The 16,346-nt window shown below is 46.2% G+C and overlaps 1 protein-coding gene across 1 annotated transcript; it reads right to left on the reverse strand.

Annotated features, from left to right (window-relative positions):
* Positions 1 to 5,574: 5,574 nt before the first annotated feature.
* On the reverse strand, positions 5,575 to 15,923 carry LOC142564950 (mitochondrial inner membrane protein Mpv17-like). The gene is made up of 2 exons (XM_075676166.1): positions 15,518 to 15,923; positions 5,575 to 7,383 (listed from the first exon to the last, which is right to left on the reverse strand). The coding sequence occupies exons 1-2, from the start codon at positions 15,670 to 15,672 to the stop codon at positions 6,936 to 6,938; spliced, it is 603 nt and encodes a 200-aa protein (XP_075532281.1). The 5' UTR covers positions 15,673 to 15,923; the 3' UTR covers positions 5,575 to 6,935.
* Between the last annotated feature and the right edge of the window lie 423 nt (positions 15,924 to 16,346).

The raw sequence follows: 16,346 nt of genomic DNA on the forward strand, positions 1-16,346 counted from the left end.
TCTTTTATTAAAAAGCGATGTTTTCTTTCCTAGAAACTCGTGTGCGCTTCCTCGGTGGCTTCGTCGAAGGATCCCATGGATGCCAATGTTGCATTAAAAAAAATTTGTTTACGTAGTAGCACCTCCCCAATAATGATAATGACTTTCATTTTGTCTTTGTTCTTATAGGAACAGTGCACAAAGCAAAGAACGCACAGCTCGCCGCCAAGCTGGTCGACATAGTTTCGAATACAAGTTTTGTACGAATATAGACTAGCGCGTGTAGTACAATTTATTGTTTTTTTTATTTTCTTTGTGTGGTTTTATAGAACCTCTAAAAGTAATGTAATTCATAAGATTAGACAGTTGAAGTTTTAACTACGCTGGAAATCTATACGTTTGCATATTTCGAATTTATGTACCAAGGCAGGATCTGGCTAGTTGGCCACTCGAACTTTGATGCATTCTGGCAGCGTCGAAACAACAAGAACAAAAAAGACCGACAAGGAACAAGCGCAAACAGGACACGCACTAGCTTCAATTGATCGCTTATTGTGACACCCAGCGCGCTGGCGCCAACACAGCTGTAGGACAGGATGCGCTGGGTAGGAAAATACCCCGCAATTTATGCCGAATATACCCCGCAATTTATGCCGCCTCGCTCTTGCAGGAAGTTATTTGCCATTGATTCGTTCAGACTCAAGCATGGCGTTGGGCAGGCAGTGTTAGTCGTCGCGACAAGAGAGCATATGGAATAGCGAGAGATTTCTCTTAGATTGCGCGCTTAAAAAAAAAAAAAATATCTGGGGCCTTACGTGCCCGACGATTTGGCACTGAGGAATTCTGTGTTGGAGTACTACGCATTAATTTTGACCGCAAGGGGATTTTAATGGTTTCCCCCAATGCACGGTATGCGGGCGTTTTTGCGTTTCGCCTCCATCGAAATGCGGCCACGGCGGCTGGGATTTCACCCCTGGACTTCGCGCTTGGAAGCGCAACACCATAGCCGCTCAGCCACCGCGGTGTCTAACTTGCACATTTTAAAACGTAACTTAAAGACGATGAACTGATTGTAGCCGAACCATGAAGCGCTAAGCAGTGGCGAGTCCACATCTCTTAGAACGTGTCATTCTGAACATCTGGCGCGCGATCGGAGGTGGTTGTTCGGCGCGTTCGTTCGGTTAGCGCGATTGTCCTACTCCGCGCCGACGTCGCCAGCCGCGGAGCGCGGCCACGTTTTTGGTGACGTCAAAATGACGACACGCTCCTGTCAATCATCCTCCCACCGAGCATTTCGTCTGCTAGGCGCCGAACGCGACGGGAGTTGAGAAGTTTGGAGCGATCATCGCTCGTTACGAGACCGGCTTCGCATGGCGCGTCTTGTGGATTGGATTGGATCCAAACGGCGTCTTCGGCAGCTGATTAACACGTTCGGATCCAATTCGTAGTTTAATTCGAGAAAAATGGCGCTTGCGTTAGGAACTTCGGTTGTTGCGCTGGCGTTGCTTGAGGAGGAATGAGAGCGGTTGGAGGTGCGAAACGCGTTTGAAAAAAAGGCAGAGTGGGAAATACGACGTCGCTTTTGTTTCTCGAAACAAATAGTGCGTTGGTTGTACAGAGAAATCGACCCCATAATCGGGTGCCAGCGAGCCGCTGGAATGTTGTTGCTGCCTCTTGAAAATTGCGCCAATGTTTCCACCGTTTCTTTTTTCTTCTTTTTTTCTCGCCGTGCGCGACACCACCTAGGGACGACGCGGAGAAGCTAATACATATAAATTATAGTAGTCACACGTATTATTATTTGAAAACGTGTTTAAGCTTGAGAAGAAAAAAATACAATTTTTATATGAAGATTTCATTCATTAGAAGACGAGAAACATTTCGTTTTGTAATATACTGTCTAGAAGCAGACGACAAAGGAGGGAAGTAAACTTTCGGGGAGTTCACTGCTTGCTGATTGGCTGCTCTCTCCGCACCGTTCGCAGAAATTTTGCATAGTGCCTCTGTGTGACGTTGTAGCAACCGAACAGAACGCGTATCGAACAAAGATCTCCGATCGCGCCCCTGTTGCGTTCACAAGAAGTTGCCTGCCTCACTGCTCAAGCTATCTTATAGTCGCTTGCACTCAGTGATAAACAAAAGCAACAATACAATGTTTTACGAAAAAGAAATTTCCAGATCTTGTTCAGAACTGTCGTTCAACTGTTTATTTACTTACTGGAGCTGCTGCAAGTTTCTCGAAATTGTTCCTGTAGATCAGAATTGCAATAACATTTTAATGGCCTCATTAAATTTGCCAAGGAAAGTCGAGAATTTTTAAGCCGCGATGAAGAGTTGTGGCCGCGATGAGGTGTCTTCTGTCATGTCTGTCACTGATAATGAACTGTTACGTTTCTACAATGTTGCGTACTGTTTCCATCGAAACCGTTTAGCAATCGTTTAAAATTCAAGTGGGCTGTTATTTCCTGGCGGCATTTGACCCTCACATTTATCTACTATTAAACTTTAGCCAGTAATTAATGAACTGACAAAATCGCCCTCAATGAGCATAATGACGGACAGAACTGAGATTCTGCGGGGAAAAATCCAGTCTAGAATATGTACCCGAACAAGTAACTTGGCAGCTCTTCAGTGGTCCAGTCGGTATTTTAGCGCTGAGAAGCGTATCCTACTTGAAAGACTTCCTGGAATATGGAGACCGAAAAATATGCAACAAGCACATTATTTATACCGCATTAATCAAAAGGTATAGACGTAAGAAAGCTTCCGTATGTGTGGGCAGCTGTGGGAAGCGTAACAGTGACGCTGGTATTGTTTTCCCAACGTGAATGAACTGCGTATCATGGCGCGTAATAATAAATATTCTTCAGCGTGTTTCCTCGTAGGCTGGAGCTCCGGTGCTCTGCCATTAAGCACGCGCATTACACTCGCGCAAATATGGAAGCAGATGGAATTTAAAACGCCCTCGTAAAAAAACTGCATCTAATTCAACTTATCGCCCAGTTTTCAGGTAATATTTAAACCGAGCCAGGAACGGTGCCCGCTCTATTACGTAAGATGAAAATGTCTTGTGACGAAGTGTGTGAAGAAGTATGTGACGAAGTTTGAGACGAAGTTTGAGACGAAGTTTGAATGGTGGCACGTCGTAGTTAATACTAATAAAACATGTAGCGGCTCATGCTTGCCAGGCGAAACCTACTGCGACGCTAACTTTGGGCTACGAGTATTGAGCCATGATCATGAAACATGGTTTTTTACTAACCAGCTTTGCACATACTCGAGAACTAAGCAACTTTCCATTGAGATCAAGTCATTGAACTATAAATTTGAGCGCAGTAATATCCTGTGACAAACTTCCAAGATATCAGTGGTACGATTGTTTTCTGCGAGGCTACGACAAATACTAGCGCGCATTAACCTCCTTATGAACGAATAGAATGCGTTATCATGTACTATGTAGAAGCCACCTAATTTGATATATTTGATGCAGACGTTCATGCTTCATGCTTATAGTCTCAATGACGGTGTTTAAAATGGGAGGCCTGTATAAACAACAGAAGGCGGCAGGCTTAACACATTAAGCGATGCGTTTGGAGCTAACGTTTCGTAGGATTTCTAGCTTCAGCTATTCGTCACCTTTGAAGGGCCTGCTGTGGAATCCACCATTCTACACCTAATGAGAAACAGTGCACCGAATATTCAGCCGAAAGTTCGGTATTTTGTTCCGGTCTGTGGGACACTACCAGCAAAGACTGTGCCACGGTTTATGCTCACTGCACCGTTGAAATTGTATAAAATGCAGCAACTACACAAGTGATTGTTCGTTCTTTTGGCAGCAAAAGCTATTTAAGTTTACAACTCAGAACACTTGCCTCTTTTAAAAGCTACGCCGTGCAGGGAGCATGACATTTTTACTGAAGATCCCGTGATGAGCATCGCCAGGACAGAGCGGGTCAGGGACATTCTTTCCTAGACACGGATTGCCGATTAATATCTTTCATAACATGGAGATAAAGAGGCTTGGGGATTTATGTTTATGCGGCCATGACAATTTTAAGAGGAGTTCAAATAGGCTTCATCGCGAGAAATTGGCAAGCTGCGATGGGAATTTATGACCGTTTACATTTGCTGGATGTGGACCTGGTTCATGAGACTGCGAATGTTGCATGTGTAATGCTAGCAAGTGTCATCATCACCAGTCTATGTCAGCTGCAGGACGGAGGCCACTCCCGGCGAACTTAAATTACTACTGTCTTGCTACAGCTGTCGACATGGTAGGCTTGCTGATTCCTTAAGTTCGTCACACCAACAAATATCGTCGGTGTCCAAAGTTTACGAACCTCAAGATGGAAGAAAAATTCTGCATACTTGCACAGAATGTGCACAAAGTTAAGCACTCGGATTATCGGCCAGTTTTACTGCGCTTGGTTACAGACTGCTCGTGAATTGCGCGATTTGGTTATATCTCGCTGGCCGCATAATTTCGACACCGACTGTAGGTGCTCTGCGTAACACGTGATTCAACCGCTAATCAGGTAATGCTCCTTTCTTTGAAGAACTTATATTCTTGGAGAACGTATTTCTTTGGAGAATTAATATTTCCTATCTTAGTGCCACGCTTTGCAGCAAGAGAGGACCTTCACTACGGGCCTCAACCGCAACTTCCTCTAAGGCAACGTATAGGGTTATGGTGGTGAAACTTTAGATCTCATGAATCAGGGATATCACAAGAGTACGTCTCGGCACAAATACAAGGAATATTTTGGGAATATGAGATATTGCAAGACATACAGAACCATCACTACTATTCACGACAGAAGCGTGAGCTTCAGTAAAACACTCTGGTACTAATAAAATAGAATATCGCACCTCCCACTTACAAAATAACAAAGTATGCTTACGCACACCATTACGCATGCCTCACCTGCGCAGTTTTGGGACTATACATAGCATCACGATGCGGTTGTTTGGAGGCAGCAGTCTCACGTTTCCTTGACTGTAGATGGAACCCTTTAAGTGTCTCAAACTGGGCGGTGAACCACTTTAGCGTACGATTTAAGAACACGTAGCACACACTGGCTTCTGAATCACCGGACGAATAAATATTCTTAAACAAATCCACAATTTATTTCTCTTTAAACTCCGTTTGAAGAACGCATCCTCTTAGGAACATTAACGTCTTATAAATATTTGCGAACATTCTAGACATCGAATGCACATAAAATAATCTCTCCATTTGACTCGCATTCGATTAGAGAATTCGCTATCGGAAAATGTACAATATTCGCTTGTGTTCAAACAGAAGGGATAACAACGACTATTGGATTATCGAGGGCAAAGGCGACAGCAACAGATGCTACACAGAGGCGCCACAGTTTCTCAGTGAGCGCATGAAGCAGCCAACTGCTCTACAATAAGTTGTTTATTATGTTCAAGATCTTCAGTTGGCTCGCCGTCCCATTGCGAAGGGCCATTACATCTTTGCATCAAATAATGTAAATAAGGCATCTTTTTTTGCCAGATGAACCTCATGCTAGCCATATATTTCAGTATGTTTAGAAATGACGAAATATTCATTTGATTAAACAATCGAAAGCCGTTTCTCGCCTTTATTCGAAAGCCGTTTTCGCCCATTTCACTTTAAGAAAAAAAAAGTAGGGTGTACTTTTAGGGCAGTTCAGAAAGGAATTGCGTGTATCGAACTACTATATGTGCAATCTACAGCGGCTGTGGTTTTCGCGCAGCTAGGAACTGTTCAGCTAGACTATAAAGAAATTCTTCCAGCTCTACCTTCAAGCTTGTATTTGGTTCCTTTATGGGAAATTTGATGCTAACCACTTCTTTCATAGTAACAGCTTGCTCATATTGTTTTGATTCGTCTTTAACTCGGAAAGCGGACGCATATTATCATGATTTCACACTTAATGCTGCTCTCGTTTTATCGCTACAACAATTAAAAGCTCTGAAACTTGAGTCGTCGTGAAGTAGAGAATTTGCAGGCTTATACTGTAGGCATCGATCCTAATACACCTTTCAATACATGGCGACGTCACTGTCACATATCGCTCACTACGGGAAAATTGCAATATATTTTCCCCACTCACCGCCACGCATGACAGCATATTGATAACATGATGTGCTGCACATAGACGACGTCTTTTTAACAGCTCTAAAGTGCCTCTTGAACATAACTCGTCCTTTAGGTTTTGCACGTCGGAAAACAAATTTACTGGCATAGAATGCGGGCGGGCGATGCCGTACATATATGGTATCCTGTTATTAAACCCGATATGAACAAACCAGAAGATATACAAAAGAATGCGGTGTTAATTATCTACAATACATTTATATTCACTGACTCGCCAACCCAATTACTGAACAACGCAGGGATTCTGCCACTACAGCATGTAGTTCTATGAGCATGCGTAAAATTCACGCGTCAACTAATTCACAGCGCGATCGAGATACGCAAGTAAATGCGTCTCAATTTTGGACATAAGACCAGCAAGACGCAGGCATTCAAATATTGGTGGTTCCACACCGACTGTTCTGGGTGTTCATTTGTGGCACGAACAACGAAAGAGACGAATAGACTGAGCCCTTCATTAACAGAATATCGCTGGAAGAATTCATCTTTACCATCCAGGGTAACGTTTGCAATCTGAGACCTGCTAACACACTGAAACGTGCTGTTTAGTTGTGTGTTGTGTTTTTACTGCTAATTCTATTAACGAGTACTTTCGCATGTCTGTGTCCTAATTAAAAATATACTAATTTTCTTCATATATTTGACCCTCTAGCTAAGATCCTGTACAGGGTTAGCTATGTATAAATAAGTACGTCATTTCATTCTCTCCATTCCCGCAGTGCAAAGGCCTTGGCAGTTCATCTCCAACTGATTTTCACTTCCATTATCACTGTGCCTCGGCGATCATAGTCTGTACGTGTTGCGCTCATTAGCTACCTGCACTCGGAACGGAAGCTTTTAAGTCCGCGAAATTCGGAGTCACTTCTACATGGCACGCTCTCGGCATCCTGTTGGCTTTACTGGCCAAGTAAGTGTTCCACACGATAGCCACGCTGCTGCCGAACGGCTGTCGGTAGCTGAGGGGCACAAACTTGAAGTTCACGAACTGCGCCATGGGCCAGATCATGTACATGGTCCTCAGGATTTGCAGGTAGTTCGCGCGCACTGACTGCTTGATGTCATCCCACGGGCGTCGCTGCAGGGCGCCCAGAACCACCATGAAGCTGGGCACAAACAAGGGGCCGAATATTGTTTGGTCCAGGAGCACTTTCTTGACCACCAGCGCAGTGCCGGCGCCACTGCCGACGATCCGTTCGAGGATGAGGTACCAGCCACGGACGACGGGACCAACGAATCCGACGCCCATGATGAAGAACCTGCAAATTTTGATAAGGCTTTTAGGGAGTGAGGTAAAAGTTTGTCCAGCAAGCAGGAAGGAAATAACTGGGAGGGAGGATTACGTAACAAATATTGAAGGCAACAAAAGTCGGCTCAACACGTGAACACGTCGCGGTAAGTTCTGGTGGCTTCTAACGCCGCACTTTCCGGAATCAGCATGTTGGGAGCTTGGTTTAGTGGAGGCAAGGAATACACGTTTTGACAGTTTGAGAACGGAGAGTCGATTGGCTTTATTCAAAAGTAGTGAAAGCACGTTTGTATAGTTGCAGTGGTGGCGCCCCAGTCGGGCAGCCGCTTCGGTTGCGAGAAACAGCAGTCAGCAATGACCTACACGGCGAGGTAAACTGGATTTCCGGAGCAAGGCGCAATAACTGCCACGGGAGGGGGGGGGGGGACAACGAAGTGACGGTCGGTCGCTACAAGCGCATGCACGCTCCCCCGAAAAGACAGCGTGTGCAATAGCGAAATGTAGTTGCAGCACTCGCACGTTGCGTTACAACGAAGGCTATAAGTTGCAATAAAGAAACGACGTTCCACACGCCTATATCGGAACAAAATGTACACACTGGTTGGCGATGAACCCGAACGACTGTGCGGCGACTAAAACCTATGAGGAATGCAAGCACACAATGGGTCGGCTCCGTCCGACGCAGGGTAACGTGTTGGCCCGCTTTCTGATAAAGAAAAGGCGTAGGAGATCGCTTCAAGGAGAGTCTCCTTGCGAATAACGGCAGCGTTGACTTAATGCTTCCTAGCAGTGCATTTCCCAGCGATTGCCGCTCCATGGCTTACGAGGAGACCACCTCGTCATCGGGGTTTCTGCGCTTTCTGGTTGGCTCGTGACGAAAAGAGGCCCATGCAGAGGTGTTTTTTTTCCTACGCAACATAAATGGCAGTAGCTGTTCTATTGTGAGCGCTTCAGCTGAATTACCTTTTCCTCACTCTGAATGGGAGATAACGATTCCGATGTCCTGTTGCGTCATTTGCTACTTAAAAAGTCACTGCAACCGAAAGAAGAGTCACAAGAAAACCAGTATGGGACCTTGGCTTTGTGAAAAAGGCTTGTGCAGGGTGCCGGTTTCTAGACATATTTACCTGTTTTAAACATTCGGCTCATGCATTTCCCATCATTACATAATAAATCAAATTGATACCGCTACAAAAAAATATCACGCAGAACCTCCTCTAGGAGTTGTCAAAGGATGTGTAATCATTGTGACAATTGCTCATATCTACTCAGCCTGGTGTGATTATCAATTTTACGAAACTTGATCCGATCAGTATAAACTCCCAACAATCATCAATGGTTAGTAACCTTATCGGACTCGATGCAAGCGTTATCAGCACTTATCTGTCGGTATCAACCTTAGCTCAATCGACCCGATCCTTATCAACCCTTACCTGCCCTTACCAGTCTTATCTGGCACGATCCGACCCTTTACTCTTATCGGTCTTTCACCACCTTACTGGACTTGATCCATCCCTTATCAACCCTTATCGATGCTTATTAACTTTATCAGAATCGCTCCAACCATTATATATCCTTATTGCTGTTAAGTACCGTTTCCAACCGCGTTGAACCATTACCAACCGTGATATGACCCAAGTAACCCTTCACAACTCCTTATCATCCTTATGAACTCATCGACTGCTCACTGACAATGGCCAACAGATTTCCTTTCAAATTTATTCTGTTCTAAACGTTAATTACATTTAGCTAATTATCTTACCTGACAGACAGGCCGACGGACGGACAGAAATGCTTACCCGTTTAAAGAAAGACCCCCTAAGGGCATTTTTTAACTAAGTGTGGGCCAGTGGGGCTATCCCACCTTTATAGAATATAGCATGGGTGGTACCGGTTCTGAAGCCTGGAAAGAATCCTGCAGCTCTGGACTCATACAGACCGGTATCACTGACCTCCTGTGCAGCGAAGCTAATGGAGAAGATGGCGTGCACAAGACTCACTCGGTATGTCGAGCAGGGTTGAAAACTACCATCGTGCATGACTGGGTTTCGGCAGCGTTTAAGCGCTCAAGACAATGTGCTGGACCTGCTAAGCCACATAGAACATTACAGTGCGGATGGCCTGTTGACACTTGCTCCTTTCATGGGTGTTTCTAAGGCTTACGACTACGTGTCTCAAAGAGCCATCATCAGCCAGAGACAAGTTATAGGCGTCACGGGTCATCTCTTGCACTTCATACATACGTTCCTCAATGATCGTCGCATCAGAGTTCGTCTTGGCGACACATTGAGCGATGAAATACGTATATTTCGCGGCGTGCCACAGGGGAGTGTTTTATCTCCCTTATTATTTAACATTGCCATGAGTAGCCTCCCAGGAGTACTAAACCATCGAACACCAGTGAAGATATCTATATAAGCCGATGATATCTGCATATGGGTCCCCGGCTACCAGCATCGCCGCCTCGCACGAATAGCCCAGGGAGCAGTAAAAGCCATTCGGGGCCACTTGGCAACAATTGGATTATCACTATCAGCAGAAATCATCATTCGTACTATTTCCTGGAGTGAAAAGAAAATCTACACGCTTGACGCTGAATTTGGACGGATACCAGATTCGACAAGTCAACAACGTCCGATTTCTGGGCGTTACCTTAGACCACAGGCTACTCTGGCGCCGCGGTGTTGACCACGTTGTGGCGTCATCGTCACCCACGCTACATGTGATCAAGCGAGTCGCTGGCATGCGCTGGGGCAACCACCCTACGTCGATGCTACGGCTGCATACAGCGTTGGTTACCAGTCGAATCCTGTATCAGCTACCTCTGATGTCACCCTCAGACAGCCAATACGAGCACTTAGAAGCCATCCACAGAAAAGGTATCATACTTTGCCTTGGAGTCCCTCAGTCAGCGTCAAACGAGAAAGTGCTCTACGAAGCTGAGTCACGCCCTCTACGACTTCAGGCTTCCCAGGCTCTCATGATCCAGCTACTACGATTGAGTGAGTCTACGTCCGGTAGAGCCCTCTTACGACGTATAGGTTACAGGCCGCGCTCACATTTTTATGCAGCATTGAACACGCTTCGCGTATTAGGATTGCGCTGCTCGAGACAGAGGGAAAGGATAGAACCACCCTGGACATCCGAGGACATCACATGCAACTGATGTGTGCCCCGATTGCAATCGGAGCTGCATTCCATCTGCAGAAGCCAAGTCATTAGTCCTGGAACACCTGAACACGACTTACCCGAATCGCCTACAAGTATACACAGATGGCTCTGTCAAGGCAGACGAAGACCGCTGCGCAGCTGCATTCTATATTCCCTCTCTAAGATATACGTGGTCTGGCCGTCTCGACTGTATAGCCTTGTCGACAGTTGTGGAAAGCGTAGCAATAGCTTCTGCTCTGCGCAAGCTAAAGACTTTGCCTCCGCAGAATGTGGTTGTCGTTACGGACTCAAAGGCCGCATTAAAACAAGTATACCGTGGTTTGCCATCCCTCAAGTTCCCACTCAAATCCCTAGCCATCGTGAAAGAACTCAACAACAAAGGCTTCACAGTAAAATTTAAGTGGATTCCCTCCCACATTGGTATCTCAGGAAACGAAAAAGCTGATGCGCTTGCATACGCAGCGCTCTATCATCCTCCCAAAATCAAGGCTCCAAAGAGTAATCAAGTGCAAAAATCTAACATTCGAAACCCCTTTGCGTCGCTTTCGGTTCCACCGCATATGCCGTGCGTAACCAAGAGACTGCACCGAGAGGAAGCCTCACTTCTATATCGAATAAGGACAGGATCTGCTAATACACCGGCCTGGTTATTTAAAACGGGGCGAATCAATTCTCCGAAATGTACGGCATGCAACGAGACAGGAGACATTGAGCACTTTTTGTGGTCCTGCCAGCAATTCCAAGATGAAAAAGACACTCTCCTGAAGAATCTGCAAAACAAGGACCTTCCGCATGCGCGCCTACAACACCTTATATTTCCCGAGGGATCAGTTATAGCCCGCAAAGAAACTTCACGTCTCCTCATCGAATTCTTAAGAGAGACTGGTTTGATGGACATATGGTGAAACCCTTCAGCGGTATTGTGCGATACGCTCGGGCGGAGCAATTGCCAGCCTTGATCGCCAGGCTAAATCCGCCTGTTGCTACAATTCACCACCACCACCACCACCACCCCTTAAGGGGCTAATAATTTGCCTTTCTGCAAAATAATGTTTTCGTATACTCGCTAACGTAAGCTACCTTAACTTAGCCTGATAGTATTGAACGAAATTGAATAAGAAGCTATAATGAAAGCGCAGGCACCTTCCATGTACCGCTTACATGTAATCGCATTCCAAATAAACATTTTCAACGCGCGCTTTGCCATCAGCCAAAAACGTTTCTTTGGGTTACATCAGACGTATGATTTTGGGTTGCATCGCTTCACTTTGTAGTGATGTATGTATGCTAGGAGTGCGTGTGCCCAGGTTTTATCTACATTAATGACTATCATCAGCTACATCATGTCATAACCGCATCCTGGCGTTGCATGCATCCACAAACTTCTTCGTGGATTTGGAACGCCCGCAACTGTAAACCTTGCCTCATAGACACAAAACTCTAATCACCAGCTAAACTGAAATTGAATTCTGGGGTTTACGCGCGAGAACCACGATATCATTAGGAAGCACGCTGTATAGTAGGAGACTCCGGATTAACTAGGCCACCAGGGGTTCTCTAACCTGTCCCTAATCTAGGTTAGACCATGGTGTCCGAGATTTGAGCACGCCGGTTGCTTTTGAGAAGGACCTGCCGGCGCGCGGAAATCTCGGAGGCAATGTTTAGAAGAGCGTATTTCCATTTCGCCACCATCGAAATTCGGCCGCCGCGGCCGCAGATCGAATTTACGACCTCGAGCTGAGCAGCGCCACGCCATAGCCGCAAAGGCAGCTCGAGGCGGGTTATAATAACCAGCGCGACACACATTGTGTAGCACCATATTTGTAGCACTAATAATTGCCGACTACGACTATTAGTCAGACCGTTTAGTACAAGCGCAAGGAAAGAGCACACACGCAAACCTAATTGGAGCTATAAATTGGTAGTTGACATGACCAAACCTCCCTAGTCGATGCGCAGAATAGGAAGTCGCTGAGCACAGACTTTGCGAGACAAGTGCAGGTCAGTTTCCCTATTTCGAATAGAAGGGACGCCTTGCTGCGTCATACGCGACGCATTACAAGTCGTTTCCGCACAAGAAGCAGCTTGTGCATATATTGCGTAGAATTCAAAGACGCAGTTTAATGAAGTTGCTGTGCTTTGTGTTCATGTATGACATTTATTGTGATTGACATTTATTAGGAATTGAAACATAAACGAAGAAAAATAAGTATTTCTGACGAGCCTTCAAAAGAAGAAATATGAATGAAAATGAGTTAGAACAAGCAATCGAGTATACATATAATACATCACCTCCATACCGCTTAATTGTTTCCTGTTGAGGCATAACGCAGTGTAATGTGCGCTGAGGTTTGAAAAGACACTACTTTCACAGCAACATCCTGCGCATAAATAGCAATAGTGAAAACAAAGCATTGACGTAGGCACAAATACCTTGCGCGCAAAGAACGTACTAGCATACTCGCTTGCAATATATGCAGGCAAGCGCAAAGATATGTAAACACACCTTCACATACTCGCGCACGAATCGTGCATGATTGCAGCAGAACATTTTTGGCGGTTAAAGCTGCACAAATGCTCCTCGTGACCTCGGTGAACGTTGCAGAACCCCAGACGTTCAAAAGCAGTCCGGAGCTCTCCACGACGACGGCGTCATATCCCCACGTGTTTCGTTGGGACGTCATAACCCACGAATCAATCATTTCCAAATTTCCGTACACCTACGTCGCAGAGTAATCTTGGGCTGTACATCGGAATGAACCTTTTTCATTTTGCGATAATTCTTGCCTGTCTGTTTGGCTATATTGCCGTGGCCAGCCATTCAGCAGCACGAATGAGAATAAATTGGAATACGACGAAAATAATTCCTACGAAGTATACAGTCACAGGAGCGATTGCAGAGAGGTCGGGCATACAACGTCTACGCATATTCTGCATTGTGGCAAATACTGTCCGGTGGTCAGGTTGTTTGTACCGCGCGTCAAGCATAGGCTTTCCTCATGCAGCGAATGACCCGTCGATTCACAAGTGCATGTCTACGTCGTAATCGAGTAATGCCCATTCCCTTTGTAAAACGGACTTATTTTATTGCTTAGCTCTCCTCAGTTCTTTCATCGTGAAGCCCTCGGCGTAAAGGGGCAAAGACGTTGGAAGCGGTTAAAAAAAAATGAAAAAGAAAGATTACGCTCTTTGGGAGCTTATCTTGTCCTACAACGATAATCGTCATCTGCCTTGCTTGCCTTCCCTTTCTTGAAACCCCTGTGCTCGGTACTTTCCTATGGAGATGCAATGTCACGCTGATAACGTGTATGCCGTTCGTAACCTATAGAAGTTCCGGGCTCGCAGCGTTAAAGAAAAGAAATGCGGGCAAGGTCGGTGACGATTATTTCTGCGGGGCAAGACAAGTCCCAAAGGGTTCGAACTTTAGAAGCGTGCACTCTAAAAACAGCTGCTGCACCCTTTGGGGTTTATATCTGCCACACTGCTATAATCGTCATCTGTCTTGCTCGCATTTCCTAGCTTTAACGCTGCGAGCCCGGTACTTTCCAGTAACGAACGGCATGCACGTTATCAGCATGACATAGCATTCTCGACAGGAAAGTAACGAGCGTGGCGTTTCCAAGAAAGGAAATGCGGGCAAGGCAGATGACGATTATTGTTGTGTGGCAAATATGCGCCTCAAAGGGTGTAAACTTTCTTTATACACTCTTAAAACGGTTGCACCCTTTGGGGTGTATATTTGTCCCACAACAATAATCGTCATCTGCCTTGCTTGCGTTTCCTTTCTTGAAACTCGGCGCTCGCTACTTTCCTGTCGAGAATGCTGCGTCACACTGATAACGCGCATGCCGTTCGTGACTGGGAAGTACCGGGCTCGCAGCGTTAAAGAAAGGAAACGCGGGCAAGACAGATGACGATTATCGTTGTGGGACAAGATACGCCCCAAAGGGTGTAAATTTTTCGAAAAGTGTACACTCTTAAATCGGTTGCACCCTTTGGGGTGTATATTTGTCATCGACATCTGCCTTGCCTGCGTTTCCTTTCTTGAAAACTCTGCGCTCGCTACTTTCCTGTCGAGGATGCTGCGTCACACTGATAGCGCACATGCCGTTCGTGACTGGGAAGTACCGGGCTCGTAGCGTTAAAGAAAGGAAACGCGGGCAAGACAGATGACGATTATCGTTGTTGGACTAGGTAAGCCCCAAAGGGTGTAAAATTTTCTAAGAGTAGAGTGCACTCTAAAAAACGTTTGCACCCCTTGGGGTATATATCTGCCACACAACGATAATCGTCATCTGCCTTGATGTGTTTTCTTTATTGAAAACGCCGCGCCTTCTACTTTCCTGTCGGGAATGCTATGTCATGCTGACAACACGCATGCCGTTCGTTACTGGAAAGTACCGGGCTCGCAGCGTTAAAGAAAGGAAACGCATCAAGGCAGGTGTCGATTATCGTCGTGTGGCAGATATACACCCCAAAGGGTGCAAATGTTTTTTAGAGTGTGTGTTGTTTCGGTACAGCGATACGCCCCACCTTAGCACAACTTAATAAAAAAGAACGGTTTACACTTTTTGAGTTGCCACAATTATGTATTTCACGTGCCTTCCCTTTCTTTAACGCTGCGCATCCGGTACTTCTAGATGCACGTTAGCAGCGTGACAGAACATTCTTGACAGCTGAGAGTTTTCAAGAAAGGAAAGGCATGCAAGACAGATGATGATCATTCGGACATAAGATACACCCCAATGGGTGTAAACGTTTCTTAGAGTATAATTTCACGAACACGAGACAATTAACGTATTAACCGGAATATAGGTCGACCCCCGACCTTGACTAGGCCAGACGACGACTGGCATTGTGAAGACCGCTATATAAGACGAGGGGCCACCTTCGCTCTCTCATTATTTTTTTCGGGAAATAAATATCTACGTATATCCCAGTTTAAACGGTAATTCGCGTATTGAAAAGCCTACCTCGCCGCTCGAGGAACATCGACGTGGGGCCGGCGTTCGACCACCTTCTGTGCGATCAGGTCCCCCGAAACCATCACGGTGGCCGTGGTGATCATCTGCGTCTTCATCGGGTGATCGCGCACCATACGCGCGTAGAAATTCCACGCCTGCCGCATATCCGGTGCTGCGGCAGCGCTACACTGCCAACGGAGAGACAAACGCGCGCGCTCTCCGTAGGACGCTTTGAACGGGCGAGCGCTTACGGAACCGCACAGTCGCTAAGCGAGTTGCGAGTGAAGCAAGCGCGTTAAAATTGCACTGACGTGCCTCCGGCGACAGCGAAGCCGCGGACACGTGTTCAGCGAATGAAAGAGAGCCGAGAGGAGACGTCTGGCCTCTTGAATACCTTATCGCGAGTGACGCGGCAGCGGGTGACGTCAGGAGCAAGCGCTCCCAGCTGCTGTGCGCTCAATTCGCACACCTCTCTCGCAAGGTAGACGTGCTGCTTACGTACGCGACGCCCTCATGAAAGGGATTCATGAGAGCGCTTGACCTTCGATCCGCAGCACTTCTGCGGCAGCTTACAGTGCCACCGCTAGGCGGCTGGGAGAAGTTTCAGAGATGCTGCTTGCTCCTCCGAGATCGGGAGACGTGCGGTTCGCCTTCCGGCTCAAACCGCACACCGTACCACTGGCCTGTCGCACGCGTGTGGTCGTGCAAAAAACAAAAAAAAAAACAAAAAAAAACTGTGAATGTTGTAGGACGGTTGTACTAATTTAGATTGGCAATGATTCCGCACAGGCCGTCTCAATCTAAATTTGCGCCTCTCTTTGGGACATGTGCAGTTTTT

The sequence above is a fragment of the Dermacentor variabilis genome, chromosome 11 (assembly GCF_050947875.1).
Source record: "Dermacentor variabilis isolate Ectoservices chromosome 11, ASM5094787v1, whole genome shotgun sequence".
Lineage (NCBI taxonomy): Eukaryota > Metazoa > Arthropoda > Arachnida > Ixodida > Ixodidae > Dermacentor > Dermacentor variabilis.

Coding starts and splice junctions, on each gene's coding strand:
- LOC142564950 (XM_075676166.1), bottom strand. CDS start 15,672: ATGCGGCAGGCGTGGAATTTCTACGCGCGTATGGTGCGCGATCACCCG. Junction 7,384..15,517: donor GATGTTCCTCGAGCGGCGAG/GTAGGCTTTTCA, acceptor CAAAATTTGCAG/GTTCTTCATCATGGGCGTCG.